The 19,343-nt window shown below is 37.8% G+C and overlaps 1 protein-coding gene across 1 annotated transcript in view; it reads right to left on the minus strand.

Moving 5' to 3' along the window:
- The window catches only part of LOC121377000, a 78,933-nt gene that overhangs the window by 30,207 nt on the left and 29,383 nt on the right, over nt 1-19,343 (minus strand). Inside the window, exon 2 of the mRNA XM_041504832.1 lies at nt 1,567-1,602. Within this exon, the coding sequence (XP_041360766.1) occupies nt 1,567-1,602 (36 nt within the window). The remainder of the gene's footprint in view (nt 1-1,566; nt 1,603-19,343) is intronic.

A 19,343-nucleotide genomic window follows, 5' to 3' on the forward strand; every position in this document is an offset into this window, starting at 1 on the left:
CCCTAGTTTAGATACTGAACTTCATAATACATGTACTTTCGTATTCCACCGTAAGTACTGTTTGTTAAAGGGACGGACCCTAGTTTAGATATTGAACTTCATGATACATGTACTTTCATATCCCACCGTAAGTACTGTTTGTTAAAGGGACGGACCCTAGTTTAGATACTGAACTTCATAATACATGTACTTTCGTATTCCACCGTAAGTACTGTTTGTTAAAGGGACGGACCCTAGTTTAGATATTGAACTTCATGATACATGTACTTTCATATCCCACCGTAAGTACTGTTTGTTAAAGGGACGGACCCTAGTTTTTAAAACACTAAGGCATATTTTTCACCTAGACCCTAGTTTCAACCCGTAAAAATGGACATTAAGTTTGGTTAATTTACAAACTTGTAACAAATTTGGATACAACAGAGTGAAACAGGAGTCTGTGACGTTGAAACACCCTTAAAAACAGACTAAAATGCGACTCCATAATCGATACTTCTCAGACGCATAAGCATTTTTTAAAATATGATAAATGCATTTTGTGGTATTAGAAACAGCAGGATGACCAGAAACACTTTGGTTCTATGGAAATGGATAATCTAAAGAATAAAATAAAAGTAATGTTTGATTTCAGTGATCATAAACGGCTATAATAGTGAAACATATGTCTTAGTGTGTAACAACTAGGGTCTGTCTCTTTAAGGTTTTCTATAATACAATTTCAAGCTTAGTAAAAATTCTTTTGGATGTCAGTATATTTGTTTTGGATTTATAGTCATAAAACATATTTCAATGGCAACAAACTGAGGACAGCCTTTTCTGTCCAATCCATGCTTTAAAAAAAAATCAACACGCACAAAAAAATCACAAGAAAAACAACAAAAAACATGTCACTGCATCAGTTTTACCACTTTAGTTTGCCCACAGACTGGCTAACTGTATGTTTTTTGCCTTACAACATTTTACAACATTTGGCAGCGAACTGAGGACAGTGTCTTAAACAGTTTTTTGCCCGTCAGTGGGCCTTATTGAGCTATTTCACATTCCAGCCAGTGTCCCACAACTTGTATATGAAAGGCCATGGTATGTGCTATCCTGTCTCTGGGATAGTGCATATAAAAAAAATACTTTTCTATTAATGGAATAATGTAACTGGTTTCCTCTCTACGACTGTGTCAAAATGATCAAATGTTTGACATCCAATAGCTGATGATTAATAAATCAATATGCTCTAGTGGTGTCGTTAAACAAAACAAACTTTTAACAATAACTGTTTAGTAAGCTGTAACAGCGCAATGACTAGAGCCGGCAGTGTCAGTGAAGTGGTTAATGAATGAGGCCAGAGGCGGATCTAGGGGAGGGAGCCCAGGGGGTCCGGCCCCCCCTAAATTTTATTAGTTATCATTTTATTATATATTATTATTTATTTATTTTACAATCCCTCTCCAAAACTCCCCCAGAGTTCCCTTAGCATTCTGCCTCATGTCATTGAGGCCCCCCCCTAAATGGATTTTCTGGATCCGCCACTGATTGGTGAATGAGTGGAAACATGCGATTAGAGATACTTACATTGTAGTAGTCTATGTCAATGAGGGTGTCGGGTGACTGAAATGACAAAACAAGATGACTCTATCAGTGGCCCGTTAGCAGCATGCCGCCAATACCAACAAAACATACATGGACAAAACATCATTAACAAAATGTACATGGACAACACATCATTAAAGGACATTCCACAGTTTCATGCATTGTAAGATGTTTCCAACTAATAAAATCTTTTAACGTTTAAAAATATGCATTAAATATATTTTCTTGTGTCTGTATATTCAATGTGTTTCTGGTCGTCTTAATATTTGTAAGAAGCCCAAACTGGATTTTGTATTCAAATAATTTTGTACGTACGAAAACAAATATTTTAGGAAATATAATGAAATTTAACCTAGTACAAATACTAGAATGATCAGAAACACGTTTAATATACAGCCACTAATTTTTTATGTATATAAAATATATTTGATATGTAATTACAATCTTTAAAAAGTCTCTGTTTGTCGATAACATCTTACAAATTGCAGAAAACTCAGGATTAGCTGTCTCTGGAATGTCCCTTTAACAAATGGGCAACAAAACAAATACAGAATGTGTAAGTAACAGGGTAGAACATTTCACGTATATCATCGTTCTGTTCGCATGATGGCTACTCAATTTCAGATTCATGTGAACTGAAAATCGCTTATCGGAAAAACCTTTGCATTGTAATGTTAAAAGTTACAAACTTCATTATCATAAGAAATGTATTTGCAATGTAAATATTATCTGTGTAACCAAACAATAGGTTACCTAGGTAACAATCATGTCAACGAGTTTGGATTACCTAAGATATTGAAATATTGTCCCCTGAATCATCTGCAAAAACGTGTACACACAACATCTAAAAACATCTACAGAACATATCAACAAAACATCTGCATATCAATACATACATCTACAAAACATCAGAACATAGATGATCTGCAAAACATCTGCACATCAATAAATCTACAAAACATTAAAACATCTGCACATTAATAATACAACATCTATACATTCAAACATTTGCTAAACAGGTACACAACACAGAGTGAAGTGGGATGAAGCCCAGTAGTAAAGTCCACATCTGATCGGTCCGGGACTGATCTCTGGAGTAAGCCCATTGGGCTATTACTCGTTGCAGCCAGTACTCTACAACTGATGTAACAATGGCTATGGTATGTGCTATCCTGTCCATGGAATGGTGTGCGTATAAACGATCCCTTGCTGCTAATTGAAAGAGAGTAGCACATGTCATTACGGCAGCAGATTTCCTCTGATGACACATAACTGTATAAAACGTATTAAGTGCATTGATGTTATGTGTGTGTGTGTGTGTGTAGTGAGTATATGTGTGTGTGTGTGTGTATAGTGAGTGTGTGTGTGTAGTATGTGTGTGTGTAGTATGTGTGTGTGTGTAGTATGTGTGTGTAGTATGTGTGTGTGTGTGTAGTGAGTATGTGTGTGTGTAGTGAGTATGTGTGTGTGTAGTGAGTATGTGTATGTGTAGTGAGTGTATGTGTGTGTAGTATGTGTGTGTAGTGAGTATGTGTGTGTAGTGAGTGTGTGTGTAGTGAGTGTGTGTGTAGTGTGTGTGTGTATGTAGTGAGTATGTGTGTGTGTGTGTGTGAGTATGTATGTGTTTGAGTGTGTGTGTTTGAGTGTGTATGTGTGTTTGAGTGTTTGAGTATGTGAGTTTGAGTATGTGTGAGTTCGAGTGTGTGTTTGAGTACGTGTTTGAGTTCGAGTATGTGTGTGTGTTTGAGTATGTGTGTGTGTGTTTGAGTATGTTAGTATGTGTGTGAGATGGTATGTGTGTATGTTGCTGTGTGATGATGATGATGTGTGCGTGTGATGGTCTGTGTATGTGTGTATTTGTGTGTATATGTGTTATGGTGTATGTGTGTGTGTGTTATGGTGTGCGTGTGTGTGTGTCCGTGTCTGTGGGTGTCTCTCTCTCTGTGTGTGTGGTGTGTCTGTATGTGTGTGTCACTCTGTGTGTGTGTGTGTGTGTGTGTGCGCGCACGCACACGTGTGTGCATGCATGTAGTGTGTACATGTCTGTGTGTTATTATTATTCAGTAGGAATTGTATATGGTAGCAGCTCATTTTCTTGTTAATTCCCTTTTTATCTGTCTGTCTGTCTCTTTCTGTCTGCTCTTTTTAATATCTATTGATTAACCCACCATTAAACTGCTTCAGTTTTTGTTTAGCATAGCAATTAATATTAATAAATAATGACAACCATCATTAAGCTACTGGGGCGGGATTACGCAACATTCTACAACACCGCGTGAAGGAACAATAAAACCACAGCAAATCTGCTTCCATCGCAGCGGATAAACTGCATACTGCTTCCACTGCGGTAATCATCTCTCATTCATGTGCAAATACAAACTGGGAATGATGGAGGGATTCTTTTTATTACCGCCAAAACACCAGCAGGGTGTGGAGGCATTGAATCAGAAACCATTATGTAACTCACAACACAGGACTTGTGTGCATTACTGATAACGATTTTTATCCAGGGATATTAGTTAAAGGACGAATGGTTTTAGATTTACAAGTTCCACTTCAACAATATTTTTAGGGTGGATGCTGGGTTTTTTTTGTTTTTGTTTTTTTGTTGTTGTTTTTTTTTGGGGGGGGGGGGGGGGGGGGGGGGTTCTTTTGTCAGAAATGGTTATGGACAAAGCTTCATTATTCAGTTTTGTTCGATTTGTATTATTAGAATAATTTAGTGTGTATTAATCATAATAAATGTCTAGAAATGGAATAAAAGAAAGAAAGAAAGAAGGAAGAAAGAAATGTTATATTTAAAGCTTCATTATTCAGTTTTGTTTGATTTGTATTATTAGAATTCATGGTTTTTGTGTGTATTAATCATAATAATTATTGTCTAGAAATAGAAAGAAAGAAAGGAGGAAAGAAAGAAAGAAGGAAGAAAGAAATGTTATATTTAAAGCTTCATTATTCAGTTTTGTTTGATTTGTATTATTAGAATTCATGGTTTTTGTGTGTATTAATCATAATAATTATTGTCTAGAAATAGAAAGAAAGAAAGGAGGAAAGAAAGAAAGAAGGAAGAAAGAAATGTTATATTTAAAGCTTCATTATTCAGTTTTGTTTGATTTGTATTATTAGAATTCATGGTTTTTGTGTGTATTAATCATAATAATTATTGTCTAGAAATAGAAAGAAAGAAAGGAGGAAAGAAAGAAAGAAGGAAGAAAGAAATGTTATATTTAAAGCTTCATTATTCAGTTTTGTTTGATTTGTATTATTAGAATTCATGGTTTTTGTGTGTATTAATCATAATAATTATTGTCTAGAAATAGAAAGAAAGAAAGGAAGAAAGAAAGAAGAAGGAAGAAAGAAATGTTATATTTAAAGCTTCATTATTCAGTTTTGTTCGATTTGTATTATTAGAATTCATGGTTTTTGTGTGTATTAATCATAATAATTACTGTCTAGAAATAGAAAGAAAGAAAGGAGGAAAGAAAGAAAGAAGGAAGAAAGAAATGTTATATTTAAAGCTTCATTATTCAGTTTTATTCGATTTGTATTATTAGAATTCATGGTTTTTGTGTGTATTAATCATAATAATTATTGTCTAGAAATAGAAAGAAAGAAAGAAATGTTATATTTAAAGCTTCATTATTCAGTTTTATTCGATTTGTATTATTAGAATTCATGGTTTTTGTGTGTATTAATCATAATAATTATTGTCTAGAAATAGAAAGAAAGAAAGAAAGGAGGAAAGAAAGAAAGAAAGAAGAAAGAAATGTTATATTTAAAGCTTCATTATTCAGTTTTATTCATTTGTATTATTAGAGTACATGGCTTTTGTGTGTTTTAATCATAATAATTATTGTCTAGAAATAGAAAGAAAGAAAGGAGGAAAGAAAGAAAGAAGGAAGAAAGAAATGTTATATTTAAAGCTTCATTATTCAGTTTTGTTTGATTTGTATTATTAGAATTCATGGTTTTTGTGTGTATTAATCATAATAATTATTGTCTAGAAATAGAAAGAAAGAAAGGAGGAAAGAAAGAAAGAAGGAAGAAAGAAATGTTATATTTAAAGCTTCATTATTCAGTTTGTTTGATTTGTATTATTAGAATTCATGGTTTTTGTGTGTATTAATCATAATAATTATTGTCTAGAAATAGAAAGAAAGAAAGGAGGAAAGAAAGAAAGAAGGAAGAAAGAAATGTTATATTTAAAGCTTCATTATTCAGTTTTGTTTGATTTGTATTATTAGAATTCATGGTTTTTGTGTGTATTAATCATAATAATTATTGTCTAGAAATAGAAAGAAAGAAAGGAAGAAAGAAAGAAAGAAGGAAGAAAGAAATGTTATATTTAAAGCTTCATTATTCAGTTTTGTTCGATTTGTATTATTAGAATTCATGGTTTTTGTGTGTATTAATCATAATAATTACTGTCTAGAAATAGAAAGAAAGAAAGGAGGAAAGAAAGAAAGAAGGAAGAAAGAAATGTTATATTTAAAGCTTCATTATTCAGTTTTATTCGATTTGTATTATTAGAATTCATGGTTTTTGTGTGTATTAATCATAATAATTATTGTCTAGAAATAGAAAGAAAGAAAGAAATGTTATATTTAAAGCTTCATTATTCAGTTTTATTCGATTTGTATTATTAGAATTCATGGTTTTTGTGTGTATTAATCATAATAATTATTGTCTAGAAATAGAAAGAAAGAAAGAAAGGAGGAAAGAAAGAAAGAAAGAAGAAAGAAATGTTATATTTAAAGCTTCATTATTCAGTTTTATTCATTTGTATTATTAGAGTACATGGCTTTTGTGTGTTTTAATCATAATAATTATTGTCTAGAAATAGAAAGAAAGAAAGGAGGAAAGAAAGAAAGAAGGAAGAAAGAAATGTTATATTTAAAGTTTCATTATTCAGTTTTATTCTATTTGTATTATTAGAATTCATGGTTTTTGTGTGTATTAACCATAATAATTATTGTCTAGAAATAGAAAGAAAGAAAGAAAGGAGGAAAGAAAGAAAGAAAGAAGAAAGAAATGTTATATTTAAAGCTTCATTATTCAGTTTTATTCTATTTGTATTATTAGAATTCATGGTTTTTGTGTATTAATCATAATAATTATTGTCTAGAAATAGAAAGAAAGAAAGAAAGGAGGAAAGAAAGACAGAAAGAAGAAAGAAATGTTATATTTAAAGCTTCATTATTCAGTTTTATTCATTTGTATTATTAGAGTACATGGCTTTTGTGTGTTTTAATCATAATAATTATTGTCTAGAAATAGAAAGAAAGAAAGGAGGAAAGAAAGAAAGAAAGAAAGAAAGAAAGAAAGAAAGAAATGTTATATTTAAAGCTTCACTTTCCCAACAGACAGGAAAGCACAAACCACGGCCTTTGACCAGTTGTGGTGCACTGGTTGGAACGAGAAAAACCCCCAATCAGTTGAACGGATCCGACTGAGCTAAATCCCGCCCCTTGTATGTATGTAGTTATTGATCAGAAATAAAAACAAAAAGAAAAAAATAGCGACATACGACACGGAAACCTTAAGAGACATCCATTTTTAGAACATTGTCATCAACAGACATCGTATTTCTGTTTGTAACACTGATTTTTATTTTAAACTAGTAACTAACAAGAGCAAAAAAAACAACCAAAAAACCCCAAACACCTGTGTAAAACAAACCTGAGATCAATAAAAACCGATGGATTTACACTGGATACGCCTGTACAAATAAACTATTTGCGTCAGTGGAAACAATATGCTTATATTAAGTTAAACTCGTGTAAGTACATTGCTATTTTGATTACATTATGTTCGCAGTGAACTCTGCAACTAATAAAATATCAACACCAAAAAAAAAAAAAAAAAAAAACAATTAAGGAAAAAAATAATAATAAAAAAAAAAAATTAAGGAAAAAAATAAATTCAGCTATAGTTCATATCAAACAAGTGCTGTGGCAAATTAAAAACTCCACGGTATTGCTGACTGCCGTGGGCAACTGCTGGGGTAGCAGCAGAAACATTACAAATGGTACAATGCAACCTCGGTGGATCCATTCGACTGATTAAGTTTTTTCTTCTTCCAACCAGACCGGCCTCGGTGGCATAGTGGTTAGGCCATCAGTCTAGTGGCTGGTAGGTACTGGGTTTGGATCTGAGTGAGTGCTCCGCAAGGCTCAATGAGTAGGTGTAAACCACTTACACCAACCAGTGATCCATAACTGGTTCAACAAAGGCCATGGTTTGTGCTATCCTGCCTGTGGGAAGCGCAAATAAAAGATCCCTTGCTGCTAATCTGAAAGAGTAGCCCATGTAGTGGCAACAGCGGGTTTCCTCTAAAAATCTGTGTGGTCCTTAACCATATGTCAGACGCCATATAACTGTCAATAAAATGTGTTGAGTGCGTCGTTAAATAAAAAGTTTCTTTCTTCCAACCAGTGCACCATAAACTGGTCAAAGGCTGTGATATGTGCTATCCTGTCTGTGGAATGGTGCATATAAAAGATCCCTTGCTGCATTAGGAAAAATGCAGCGGGTTTCCTCTAATGACTACATGTCAGAATTACCAAATGTTTAACATGCAATAGCTGATGATTAATTATTCAATGTACTCTAGTGGTGAAGTTAAACAAACAAACTTTTAACTGTTTCCACTATATAGATAGACATTCTTGTATAATTAAAATTAACTGTCTATGGGATGGTGCACCACGACTGGTACATCAAAAGCCATGGTATGTACTATCCTGTCTGTGGGATGGTGCATATAAAAGATCCTTTTGCTGCTAATCAAAAAGAGTAGCCCATGAAGTGGCGACAGCAGGTTTCCTCCCTCAATATCTATGTGGTTCTTAATCATATGTCCTTAACCATATAATAAACCAGATCGATCGCGCATAAGACAAGTGCTGTACCACTGAGCTAGGTCCCGCTCCTCGTTCAAAAGGGTTACAGACCACGTGCCTAATTCACCGAGCTCTCGTCATCCGTGCACGTCTTTAATGAATTAGGCCTCAGGTGCTCATGTTAAACATGGCACGTATTGGAAGAAATACGGTAGTTAACCTATTCCATGATCGATTATAGAATACAACACCAATAAAAACCTCGAAGGGGGCGGGATGTAGCCCAGTGATAAAGCGTTCGCTTGATGCGTGGTCGGTCTAGGATAGATCCCCGTCGGTGGACCCATTGGGCTATTTCTCGTTCCAGCCAGTGCTCCACAACTAGTGTAACAAAGGCTGTGGTATATACTATCCTGTCTGTGGGATGGAGCATATAAAAGATCCCTTGCTGCTAATTGAAAAGAGTAGCCTATGAAGTGGCGACAGCGGGTTTCCTCTCTCAATATCTGTGTGGTCCGTAACCATATGCCTGACACCATATAACCGTAAATAAAATGTGTTGAGTGTGTCGTTAAATAATAATTTTTTCTTTGTCTTTAATGAATTAGGCCTCAGGTGCTTACGTCAAACGTGGCGCATATTGGAGGAAATATGGTAGTTAACCTATTCCAGATCGATTATAGAATACACCAATAAAAACCATTTTAGCAAATTACAGATACTAACTCTCAAAGATCAAAGTTACATGTAAACATGAATAATAAATGTATGTAATAAAAATTCTCTTTTTTATATTTTTTATATGCCATTTCACATGGAAGCTTCAAACAGAATTAACTTGTAATAATTTCGATCCCTGCTGTGAGTGGCTGCTGGCAGGACTGCTATGCGAGGAGAGAGAGTGGTGAATTTGTTTTCAATACATCACACTGGAGGCAATGTTTGGGATATGTGCTTCACAAACGTATCTGTTGATGTACACAGCGAAAAAACAGATGAGGGAAGTCGAGCTGGAAGTGTGCCAACAGTTTGATGGCAAAGTTTGACAGACAGCCACCATATTGATGGAGAAAAAAACTACAACCCCCCCCCCCCCAAAAAAAAAAAAAAACCCCCACAAAAACTACCTCTGTTGGGAAAAGTTTTCTCCAAGAGAATTGATAGGTTTCCCCTGTTTTCTCCACTTCAGAATGGTTTCCTCTTTTTAAATCTAGCACACTATGACTTGGTTTTATTGATATAGAATGTAGGGGGGAGGGTGTGTGTGTGTGTGTGTGTGTGTGTGTGTGTGTGTGTGTGTGTGTAAGAATTTCAAATGGTAAACACAAAACATATTTCAAAATCGTGTGCAATCAGAAGTCAGTTTACAATAGCATTAGGCCTATACCTAGGTAACCGCAGTCCCACAGGAACAATATCTGAAGGGGTGTGTGTGTGTGTGTGTTTTTGAGGCTGGGTGGGTGTCATAATCTCTAGTGGAGAGGGGATGTCACAATCTCTAGTGGAGAGGGGCAGTGCTTTACCACTGGGCTACGTCTCTCCCCGTGAAGGTATTGGAGAAGTCTTCCCAGTTTTAAACCCAATACACATTCAGATGAATCGGTTGACACAGTTTTCAGCAGCGAGTAACAGAGAGAGAGAGAGAGAGAGAGAGAGAGAGAGACAGAGAGAGACAGACAGAGAGAGACAGAGAGAGAGAGAGTTGTGAGATCGAGCGAGGTAAACATTTCCGATGTCTAAACCTCAAGATGAGTGTTTTCACAGAGTTGTGTGTAAAAACTCGGTCTGGCTTCTTCCTTTGATGTGATGTTTGTGTAACACTCCAGTCGTGCCAGCCAGCTGATTGCCAATCGGTCGCGCATTGTTACACGGCTGCTGCCATTTATGATCACTAATATCACTAACGGCGGCCCATGCAGTGCTACCATGTTCCAGTGATATCGGGGCATGTGCTTATAAACGTTTTAGAAAGAAAGAAAGAAATGTTTTATTTAACGACGCACTCAACACATTTTATTTACAGTTTTATGGCATCAGACAGATGTTGAGAGAGAAACCCGTTGTCGCCACTTCGTGGGCTACTCTTTTCGATTAGCAGCAAGGGTTCTTTTATATGCACCATCCCACAGTCAGGGTAGTACATACCACAGCCTTTGATATACCAGTCGTGGTGCACTGGCTGGTACGATGTGGCAGGTTTCCTGTCTAAGACAAAATGTAAAAATTACTGAATTATTGACATATAATCTGAGAGAAAACCCGCTACATTTTTCCATGTACCACGTCCTTTGATATACCAGTCGTGGTGCATTGGCTGCAATGAGAAATAGTTCAATGGGCCCACTGATGTGGATCGATCCTAGACTGACCGCACATCAAGAAAACGCTTTACCACTTTATGTCTCACCCTCCTCCCCCCCACCCCGTTATAATGAAGTAATTGTTTAATGAGTGCAATTCAAAACTTTGTTTTACCAATTATATGCAAGCTTTACTCAACATTTTTTCTATGAAGAAGAGAAAGTGTGTTTTGTTTAACGACACCACTTGAGCACACTGATTTATTAATCATCATCTACTGGAAGTCAAACATGGTAATTCTGCCGCTACATTTCTCCTAATGCAACAAGGGATCTTTTATGTGCACTTTCCCATAGACAGGAAAGCACATACCATGGCTTTTGATCAGTTGTGGTGGACTGGCCAAAATGTGAATTTAAAAAAAAAAATCAGTGGCGACAGCAGGCTTTCTCTCTTAGTATCTGTGTGGTCTTTAACCGTATGTCTGACGCCATATAACCGTGAATAAAATGTGTTGAGTGTGTCGTTAAATAAAAACATTTCTTTCTGGGGGTTTTCTGTACCAGTGAGATAGTTAGACTAATCCATACCGTGTGGCTGATGTTGTGTGAAATGATAAGATAACAAATTGTCCATTAGCGGCATCTCGACTCTTGTACTGATCACGAGGGACTTGGCCATCACTCTTAATCCAACTCCCAGCCACCACAACACGAAGAAACACGAATGTCTAATTAACCGACATCTTTCAAATCAGAACCATTCAACTAACAGAGTTAAAGTTTCTTTCAGAGGGTACGGAAGGTAAAATTACGTACACAGGATTTCTGCCAGAGGCTAAAATGGCTTTATTCAGATTGTTTTTTAAAGTTAAGCTTTTGACAAAATTAATTACTCTTTATCATTACTGTATGATTTTCTCAACCCTGACCCTCAATGTAACCCTTTTCTTTCTGAGGAAATCAGTCTACTAAAATGCATTGCTAGACCTCCTACAGCTTTTTCTGAAATCATTTTTGCCATGGGGCGGGACGTAGCCCAGTGGTAAAGCGCTCGCTCTAAGCAGTCAGTCTGGGATCGATCCCCGCCGGTGGGCCCATTGGGCTATTTCTCGTTCCAGCCAGTGCACCATGAATGCCATATCGGGTCGTGGTATGTACTATCCTGTCTGTGGGATGGTGCATAAAAAAAAAAGATTCCTTGCTGCTAATTGAAAAGAATAGCCCATGAACTGGCGACAGCGGGTTTCCTCTTTCAGTATCTGTGTGGTCCTTAGCCGTATGTCTGATGCCATATAACCGTAAATAAAATGTGTCGAGTGCGTCGTTAAAAAACCCATTTCTTTCCTTCCTTCATTTTTACCAAGGAGAGGATTATCTTCCATTTTTAGAACGCTGCCATGTAGGCGATTTTAAAATCAAACCTGAAAGGATGGTTTTATTTTTATTTTAAACTACAGACTGACCCAAGATCTGTAATCAGAGATTTATTTTCGGGTCAACCGAGTGATCAAAAACATATAGCCATTAGAAATAATCAATAAACTACTTTCCTGAAAACAATTACTGGATAAAGAACGGGCTTTGTGTGGTATTACCATCTTGCCCAACTCAACTGTGATCAAGTCAACTTCTGAAGACAGAATTCTATTTTGATGGGAAAAAACAAACAAACCCCAAAACAAACAAAAAACACAAAAAATGGAAAAAAAACCCAACAAACAGCTCCTGCCCATAGTGCCATAATGGTATTTAACCATTAACAGTAGCAAACAAGTAGTAGAGCTGTTATTAAAATCAGGGCTTCTAGAATTTTTATAAAAAGCCACTAGCCATGGGATCAGTGATTTAAATAATTTATTAGCTACGATTAAATATTATTTTGACTAAATAATAGTAATAATCAGATAGGTCACCTAGAGAGGGAGATAGAGCTTAAAAACACTGACATTGCTGGTTGGGGTGGGGTCAGGATATTCATATTTACAAAATACTTAACTGCAACATTTGACCTTTTTTTTTTTTCACTAACCGTCGGGCATGGTAATAGTTATTTACTAGCCCAACATTGAATATCACTAGCCATGGGAGTGGGGCTACCATAATCTAGAAGCTCTGCTAGCCGTCGGGCATGGCAATAGTAGTTATTTACTAGCCCAACATTGAATATCACTAGCCATGGGAGTGGGGCTACCATAATCTGTAAAAAAAAAAATGAACCAGCGACATTTATTCATTAGTACAAAGGAATCTTTTATGTGCACTTACTTACACACAGACGAGACAGCATTTACCATGGAAAAATATTTCACATTTACTATTGACTGTAACCAAAACCCTCATCCACAGTATCATGAAATTTAACAGTGTTACTGTCAGTGAAGCCCACTTATATGGGAAATTCAATGCCGCAAGTACTGAATTAAATTAGGTCTCAATCATACCACCTGTTCTCTTATTTCTTTCCGACCAACCTCGGTGGCGTTGTGGTTAGCCCATCGGTCTACAGGCTGGTAGGTACTGGGTTCGGATCCCAGTCGAGGCATGGGATTTTTAATCCAGATACCGACTCCAAACCCCGAGTGAGTGCTCCGCAAGGCTCAATGGGTAGGTGTAAACCACTTACACCGACCAGTGATCCATAACTGGTTCAACAAAGGCCATGGTTTGTGCTATCCTGCCTGTGGGAAGCGCAAATAAAAGATCCCTTGCTGCTAATCGGAAAGAGTAGCCCATGAAGTGGCGACAGCAGGTTTCCTCACTCAAAATCTGTGTGGTCCTTAACCATATGTCTGACACCATATAACCGTAAGTAAAATGTGTTGAGTGCATCGTTAAATAAAACATTTGTATGGCATTGGCAGGAATGAAGGGGCGGGACGTAGCTCAGTGGTATAGCACTCGCCTCATATGCGTTGGTGGGCTCATTAGGCTATTTCTCGTTCCAGCAAGTGCTCCACAACTGGTGTAACAAAGGCTGTGGTATGTACTATCCTGTCTGTGGGATGGTGCATATAAAAGATCACTTGCTGTTAATCGAAAATAGTTGTCTATGAAGTGGCGACAGCAGGTTTCTTCTCTCATTATTTGTGTGGTTCTTAACCATATAACTGTAAATAAAATGTGTTGAGTGCGTCGTTAAATAAAACATTTCCTATTTTCCTATTTTCTGGTAGGAATGTGAAAAACCCCACCCTAAACAAGTTATTTATATACCTATACCAGTCATGGGACACTGGTTGGATTGGGAAAAACCCAACCAGAGTTATTTCATCTCTAAGAGCATAAGGAAAGACGAGGCAATAATGTTAAATAACACTCCAGCACAGGTGTCTGAAAATTACAAAACCAATTGTTTTGTTCCCATGTCGCTCACACATTTATTTAATTTTGTGTAAGCTATTTTTCATTCCTGCATTATCTTCCGGATCGATCCCAGACCGACTGTGCATCGAGCGAGCGCTTTCAGTGTTCGAGATTAATTTTTTTTGCCAGTATCCCAGTTGGATACTAACATTTCAAAATCTGGTATCCCACCTGAGAATTTAGTATTATATGGTATCCCGGTGGGATACTGGGTTCTTGATGTCTGGTATCCAAAATTAAATTCTGGTATCTCTGTGATATCGGGATACCGTTAATCTCGAACACTGACTTTATCACTGAGCTATGTTCCACCTCTCTGCTATTGGGTGTCAAACAAAGGGAAAGACATCAATATAAATGATGATTAACAAATCAATACGCTAGAGGTGTCAACAAACAAACAACAACAAAACTAGTGTCAATAAACAACAACAAAAAACAAAGTGTCAACAAACAAACATACAAAAAACTAGTGCCAATAAACAAACAACAAAAAACCCAAACAAACAAACAAACAAACAAATGTAAAAATAAAAAAATAAATAAAAAAAATAAAAAATGTTCTATGCAGGAGTTTGCTAATTGATAGGACTACACCACCCATTACAGCAGTAACCCCCTGGTTGACATTTATGTAAGCAGTAAAGACGCAGTAATTAACTCTGGAATGCTAACATGCTTTTACTACACGTATTGATTTCTCGTAGATTTCTCGTAGACGTATAACGAGTATAACGAGTACACGTTAATAGACACATGTATGTGTCGATTTAAAGAATGGGCATCAATTTCTACACACCCAGGAGGTCTTGATGTCTGATGATCATTACCAAGGGGGTGGGGGGGGGGGGGGGGGCGGCTGGTGAAAACATGTATGTGTCGATAATGAACGGGCATTGATCTGTACAAGTACCCAGGGAGGTCATGATTATTAAAGTTCATATACCGAGAGGGGTTGGGGAGTGGTGAAAACATGTATGTGTCGATAAAGAATGGGCATCGATTTGTTCACACCCAGGAAACCATGATCATTATTTAAGTTCATATACTGGAAGGGTGGGGTGGGGTGGGGTTTGTCTAGAAGGTGGGGATGGGGTTATGATGGGTCACAGAATTGATGAAGTCTCCCCCCCCCCCCCCCCCCCCCCATTCTAACCAGTGTCCAATAACTAGTACCTCAAAGGCTGTGGCTGTGAAAAGATTTTCCACAAACAGGTAGAATATTTGTATTAGCAAAAACCCCACCCCCACCCAAACCACCTTTTTGGCAGGAGTGGTTTATGTGGAGACAAAACTGTTTTCCTCTTTGTCTTTGTCTCTCTCTCTCTCTCTCTCTCTCTCTCTCTTTCTCTCTCTCTCTCTCTCTCTGTCAGTCCTCCGTTTCTCTCCTTGTTCTCTCTTTACTCATACAAAATTCTCTCTCGTCCCATACCACTTTCTGTCTCTGTTGTCCCTACAAAATTCTGCCTCTGCTGTCTCATACCAAACTCCCTCTCTCTTGTCCCATACCAAATACTCTCTTGTCCCATACCAAATACTCTCTTGTCCCATACCAAATACTCTCTTGTCCCATACCAAATACTCTCTCTTGTCCCATACCAAATACTCTCTCTTGTCCCATACTAAATACCCTCTGTTTCTGTCTCTGTCTGTCTCTCTCTGTCTGTCTCTGTCCCTCTCCCCCCCCCCTCGTGTAACTATCAGAATAACTATACAGACCAACATATTTAAAATGTTCTGAATGTGCCGTTAACAAACATTCCTTCTTTTTCCTCTCAAGTATATTATATACATCATAAATACAAAAACGTACAAAATGTGCACCAACTGACCGACTATTAAAACTGACTGTCGTACATAAATCTATGTCACTGTTATTCACACACAACCAGCGTGAGTCCTAACTCTGTATATATGTGTGTAATCTCGGTGTTGACAGTTTCGCTTATTACAACACGAGGAATGTGGAACAAAGAACAAGTTGTCACTCAGCATCGTAAATGTCAACTGTTGTAAGTTCAGCTGAAACAGTCATGATGTCACCAACAGCATACTGTACAGTACATAAACCATCAATAAAACCAACTATGATTTCATCCGCACATGGTACAGGATGGAAATGTTTTATTTAACGACGCACTCAACACATTTTATTTACGGTTATATGGCGTCGGACATATGGTTAAGGACCACACAGATATTGAGGGAAGGAAATGTTTGATTTAACAACACACTGAACACATTTTATTTACGGTTATGTGGCGTCGGACATATGGTTAAGGACCACACAGATATTGAGGGGGGAAACCCACTGTCGCCATTTCATGGACTAGTCTTTTCTATTAGCAGCAAGGGATTTCTTATATGCACCATCCCATTGGCAGGATGACACATACCATGACCTTTGATATACCAGTTGTGGTGCACTGTACAGTACACAAACCAAAAGGTTGTTTTTTTAACACCACCACTAGATCACATTGATTTATTAAATTAATCATCAGCTACTGGATGTCAAATATTTGGTAATTTTGACATAGAGAGGAAACCTGCTATATTTTTTCATTAGTAGCAAGAGCTCTTTTATATATGCAACATTCAACATACAAGCTAGCACATACCACAGCCTTTGATGTACCAGTCGTGATGCACTGGCTCGAACGAGAAATAGCCCAATGGACTCACTGATGGGGATTGATCCCAGACCAACTGTGCATCAAGCCAGCGCTGTACCACTGGGCTACATTCCGGTTCTTCACCACAGTAGTGTGTAGTGTAAGACGTAGAAGGACAAAAAACTAGTGAGGTTCATAGCAGCTGTTGGAGGTTCTAATAGACCAAATCAATTCCTATTGCCGATAATGTTAACATTTACTAATAAAACTAATATAAGCAGCATATCAATACACCCAGAAGTACAGCAATAAAAAGTATGGCACTTCACATCTAATCTACCTGCAAGAAAATGGGGGGTCACATACCATTTAAGAGATTTAATTAATGTTTTTAATATTAACAGTCATTTTTGCCTCACATTAGTTTCAACCTGTGATATATACTGCATAACAACTGTATAACAAATAAAAGTGTATTTATTTATTGTCAATGGATAATAGTATTTGCACAATCAATGTCACGTATTACTACCAATCACACTCACAGCTGCTTTTACTCTGTAAATATTTGACAGTGCACCTCGAACTTTGACATGGAACTCTCTTCTTTGGTACTAAGCAACCTATAGGCACGCTCTGTTCAATCAATGACCGTTAGCTGTCATAATTACGTTCTAGGGAATAGAGCAGAAAACCACTACTAATGAACTAAATACAGCATGAAGGAGGCTCAAACAATGTCACCCATAAAAAAAACATGATTTGTGTGTGTTTTTAACTCCTAAGACGCAAACGAAGTTTTCGGCTCCAAAGAGACGGACAAAATGATATTTATTAAGTTTTATTGTTCTACGGAGGATAGATCCGAAACGAGCCAGAGAATGGCATCTTTAGCAATGAATCATGGTAAAACGACCGCCGTGAGACGGATTCTATCAATTTCCCACATCGACACCTTGCAGATTTAATAATTGTGCGTCCATCAAGTAAAGAACGTCTTTCGGCTGACCCGCGTGTGAAGAAACCTGTCAGATAAAACGTGTTGCCCATCCATCACCACGGTAACAAGGTGGACGTCCAGGCTGCGGCTGATGTAAGACACTATGGTTAATACAACTAACCGGTTTTTCAAAGAATTGATTGCAGGGCGAGGGTGAGGGTGAGGGTGAGGGTGGGGGTGAGGGTGAGGGTGGGGTGGGGGGGGGTGGGGTGAGGGTGAGGGTGAGGGTGGGGGTGGGGGTGAGGGTGAGGGTGGGGTGGGGTGAGGGTGGGGGTGAGGTGGGGTGGGGGTGGGGTGAGGGTGAGGGTGGGGTGAGGGTGAGGGTGAGGGTGAGGGTGAGGGTGAGGGTGGGGGTGGGGGTGGGGGTGGAGGAGACCAGTTTATATGCACACCACACTGAAAATATCAATTTATTTAAATCAGGTCAGTATATAGAAAAAAGTGCAGCAACCCCGACAGGCATAAAATAATAATTAGGGTGCCTTTCCGCCCTATGATCAATTATGGAATAGCCCATCATTTCCAAACAGTCTCTCCCACTATTATTCTCTCCCCCTCCCTTCTCTCTCCCTCTCTCTCTCCCCCTCCTCTCTCTCTCCTCCCCCTCTCTCTCTTTCATTCTTTCACTGCCTATTTCTGTCTTTCTCTCTCTATGTTGGGGCAGGACGTAGCCCAGTGGTAAAGCACAAGCCTGATGCACGGTCAGTCTGGGATCAATCCCCATCAGTGACCCATTGCACTATTTCTCGATTCAGCCAGTGCACACAATGACTGTTATATCAAAGGATGTGGTATGTGTTACCCTGTCTGTGGGATAGTGCATATAAAAAGACTCCTTGCTACTAATGGAAAAATATAGGTTTTCTCTTTAACACTATATATGTATGTAAAAATTACCAAATCGTTGACATCCAATAGCCAATGATTACTAAATCAATGTGCTCTAGTGTTGTTGTTAAACAAAACATTAACGCTCTCTATGTCTCTCTCCCATTTTCATTGTCGAGTGGTCTCTGTCATCTTCACCCATTCTATCTTAATTTTTTCCCCTCCCCCTCTCATTTTCCCCCTCCCCCTTTCATTCTTCATCTCTCCCTCCCACTCACTCTTTCTCCCTCTCTCCCTCCCACTCACTCTTTCTCCCTCACTCCCTTTAACTCTATACAACTAACAATACACACACATTTAAAATAACACCATTAAAACCCTCAACAACAATTCATATCCAAATCTAATTCAACATTACGCGAGGTTTCAGCTCTCAAATGTTCTCCCATCAATAACGAAGACTCCGAGTCCCATGCAAATTACACTAACGAGGTTTAAGCTGGACACTGTGGTCTGGCGTCACAAATCAGATTGGCCATCTAGCAGGAGGGGAGGGGGGAGCCTCACTGTGGCATCTTGTTTGACCAGCGTGCCTATTGACACACACTACATCATACAATTTGTCTTAATTTTATCTCTCTTTATCTCTGTCTCTCTCGAGATCCCCAGCGTCTAATCCAATTCTGCAAAACACACAGAGTAATTTGTACGGAATGATCGTAAGACAGACGATTTAAAGGGAGCAATAAGAATTATATATATATATATATATTCATTTTACACGTAGGTGGGATTACATCTAATCAAT

The sequence above is a fragment of the Gigantopelta aegis genome, chromosome 7, assembly GCF_016097555.1.
Source record: "Gigantopelta aegis isolate Gae_Host chromosome 7, Gae_host_genome, whole genome shotgun sequence".
Classification (NCBI taxonomy): Eukaryota; Metazoa; Mollusca; class Gastropoda; order Neomphalida; family Peltospiridae; genus Gigantopelta; species Gigantopelta aegis.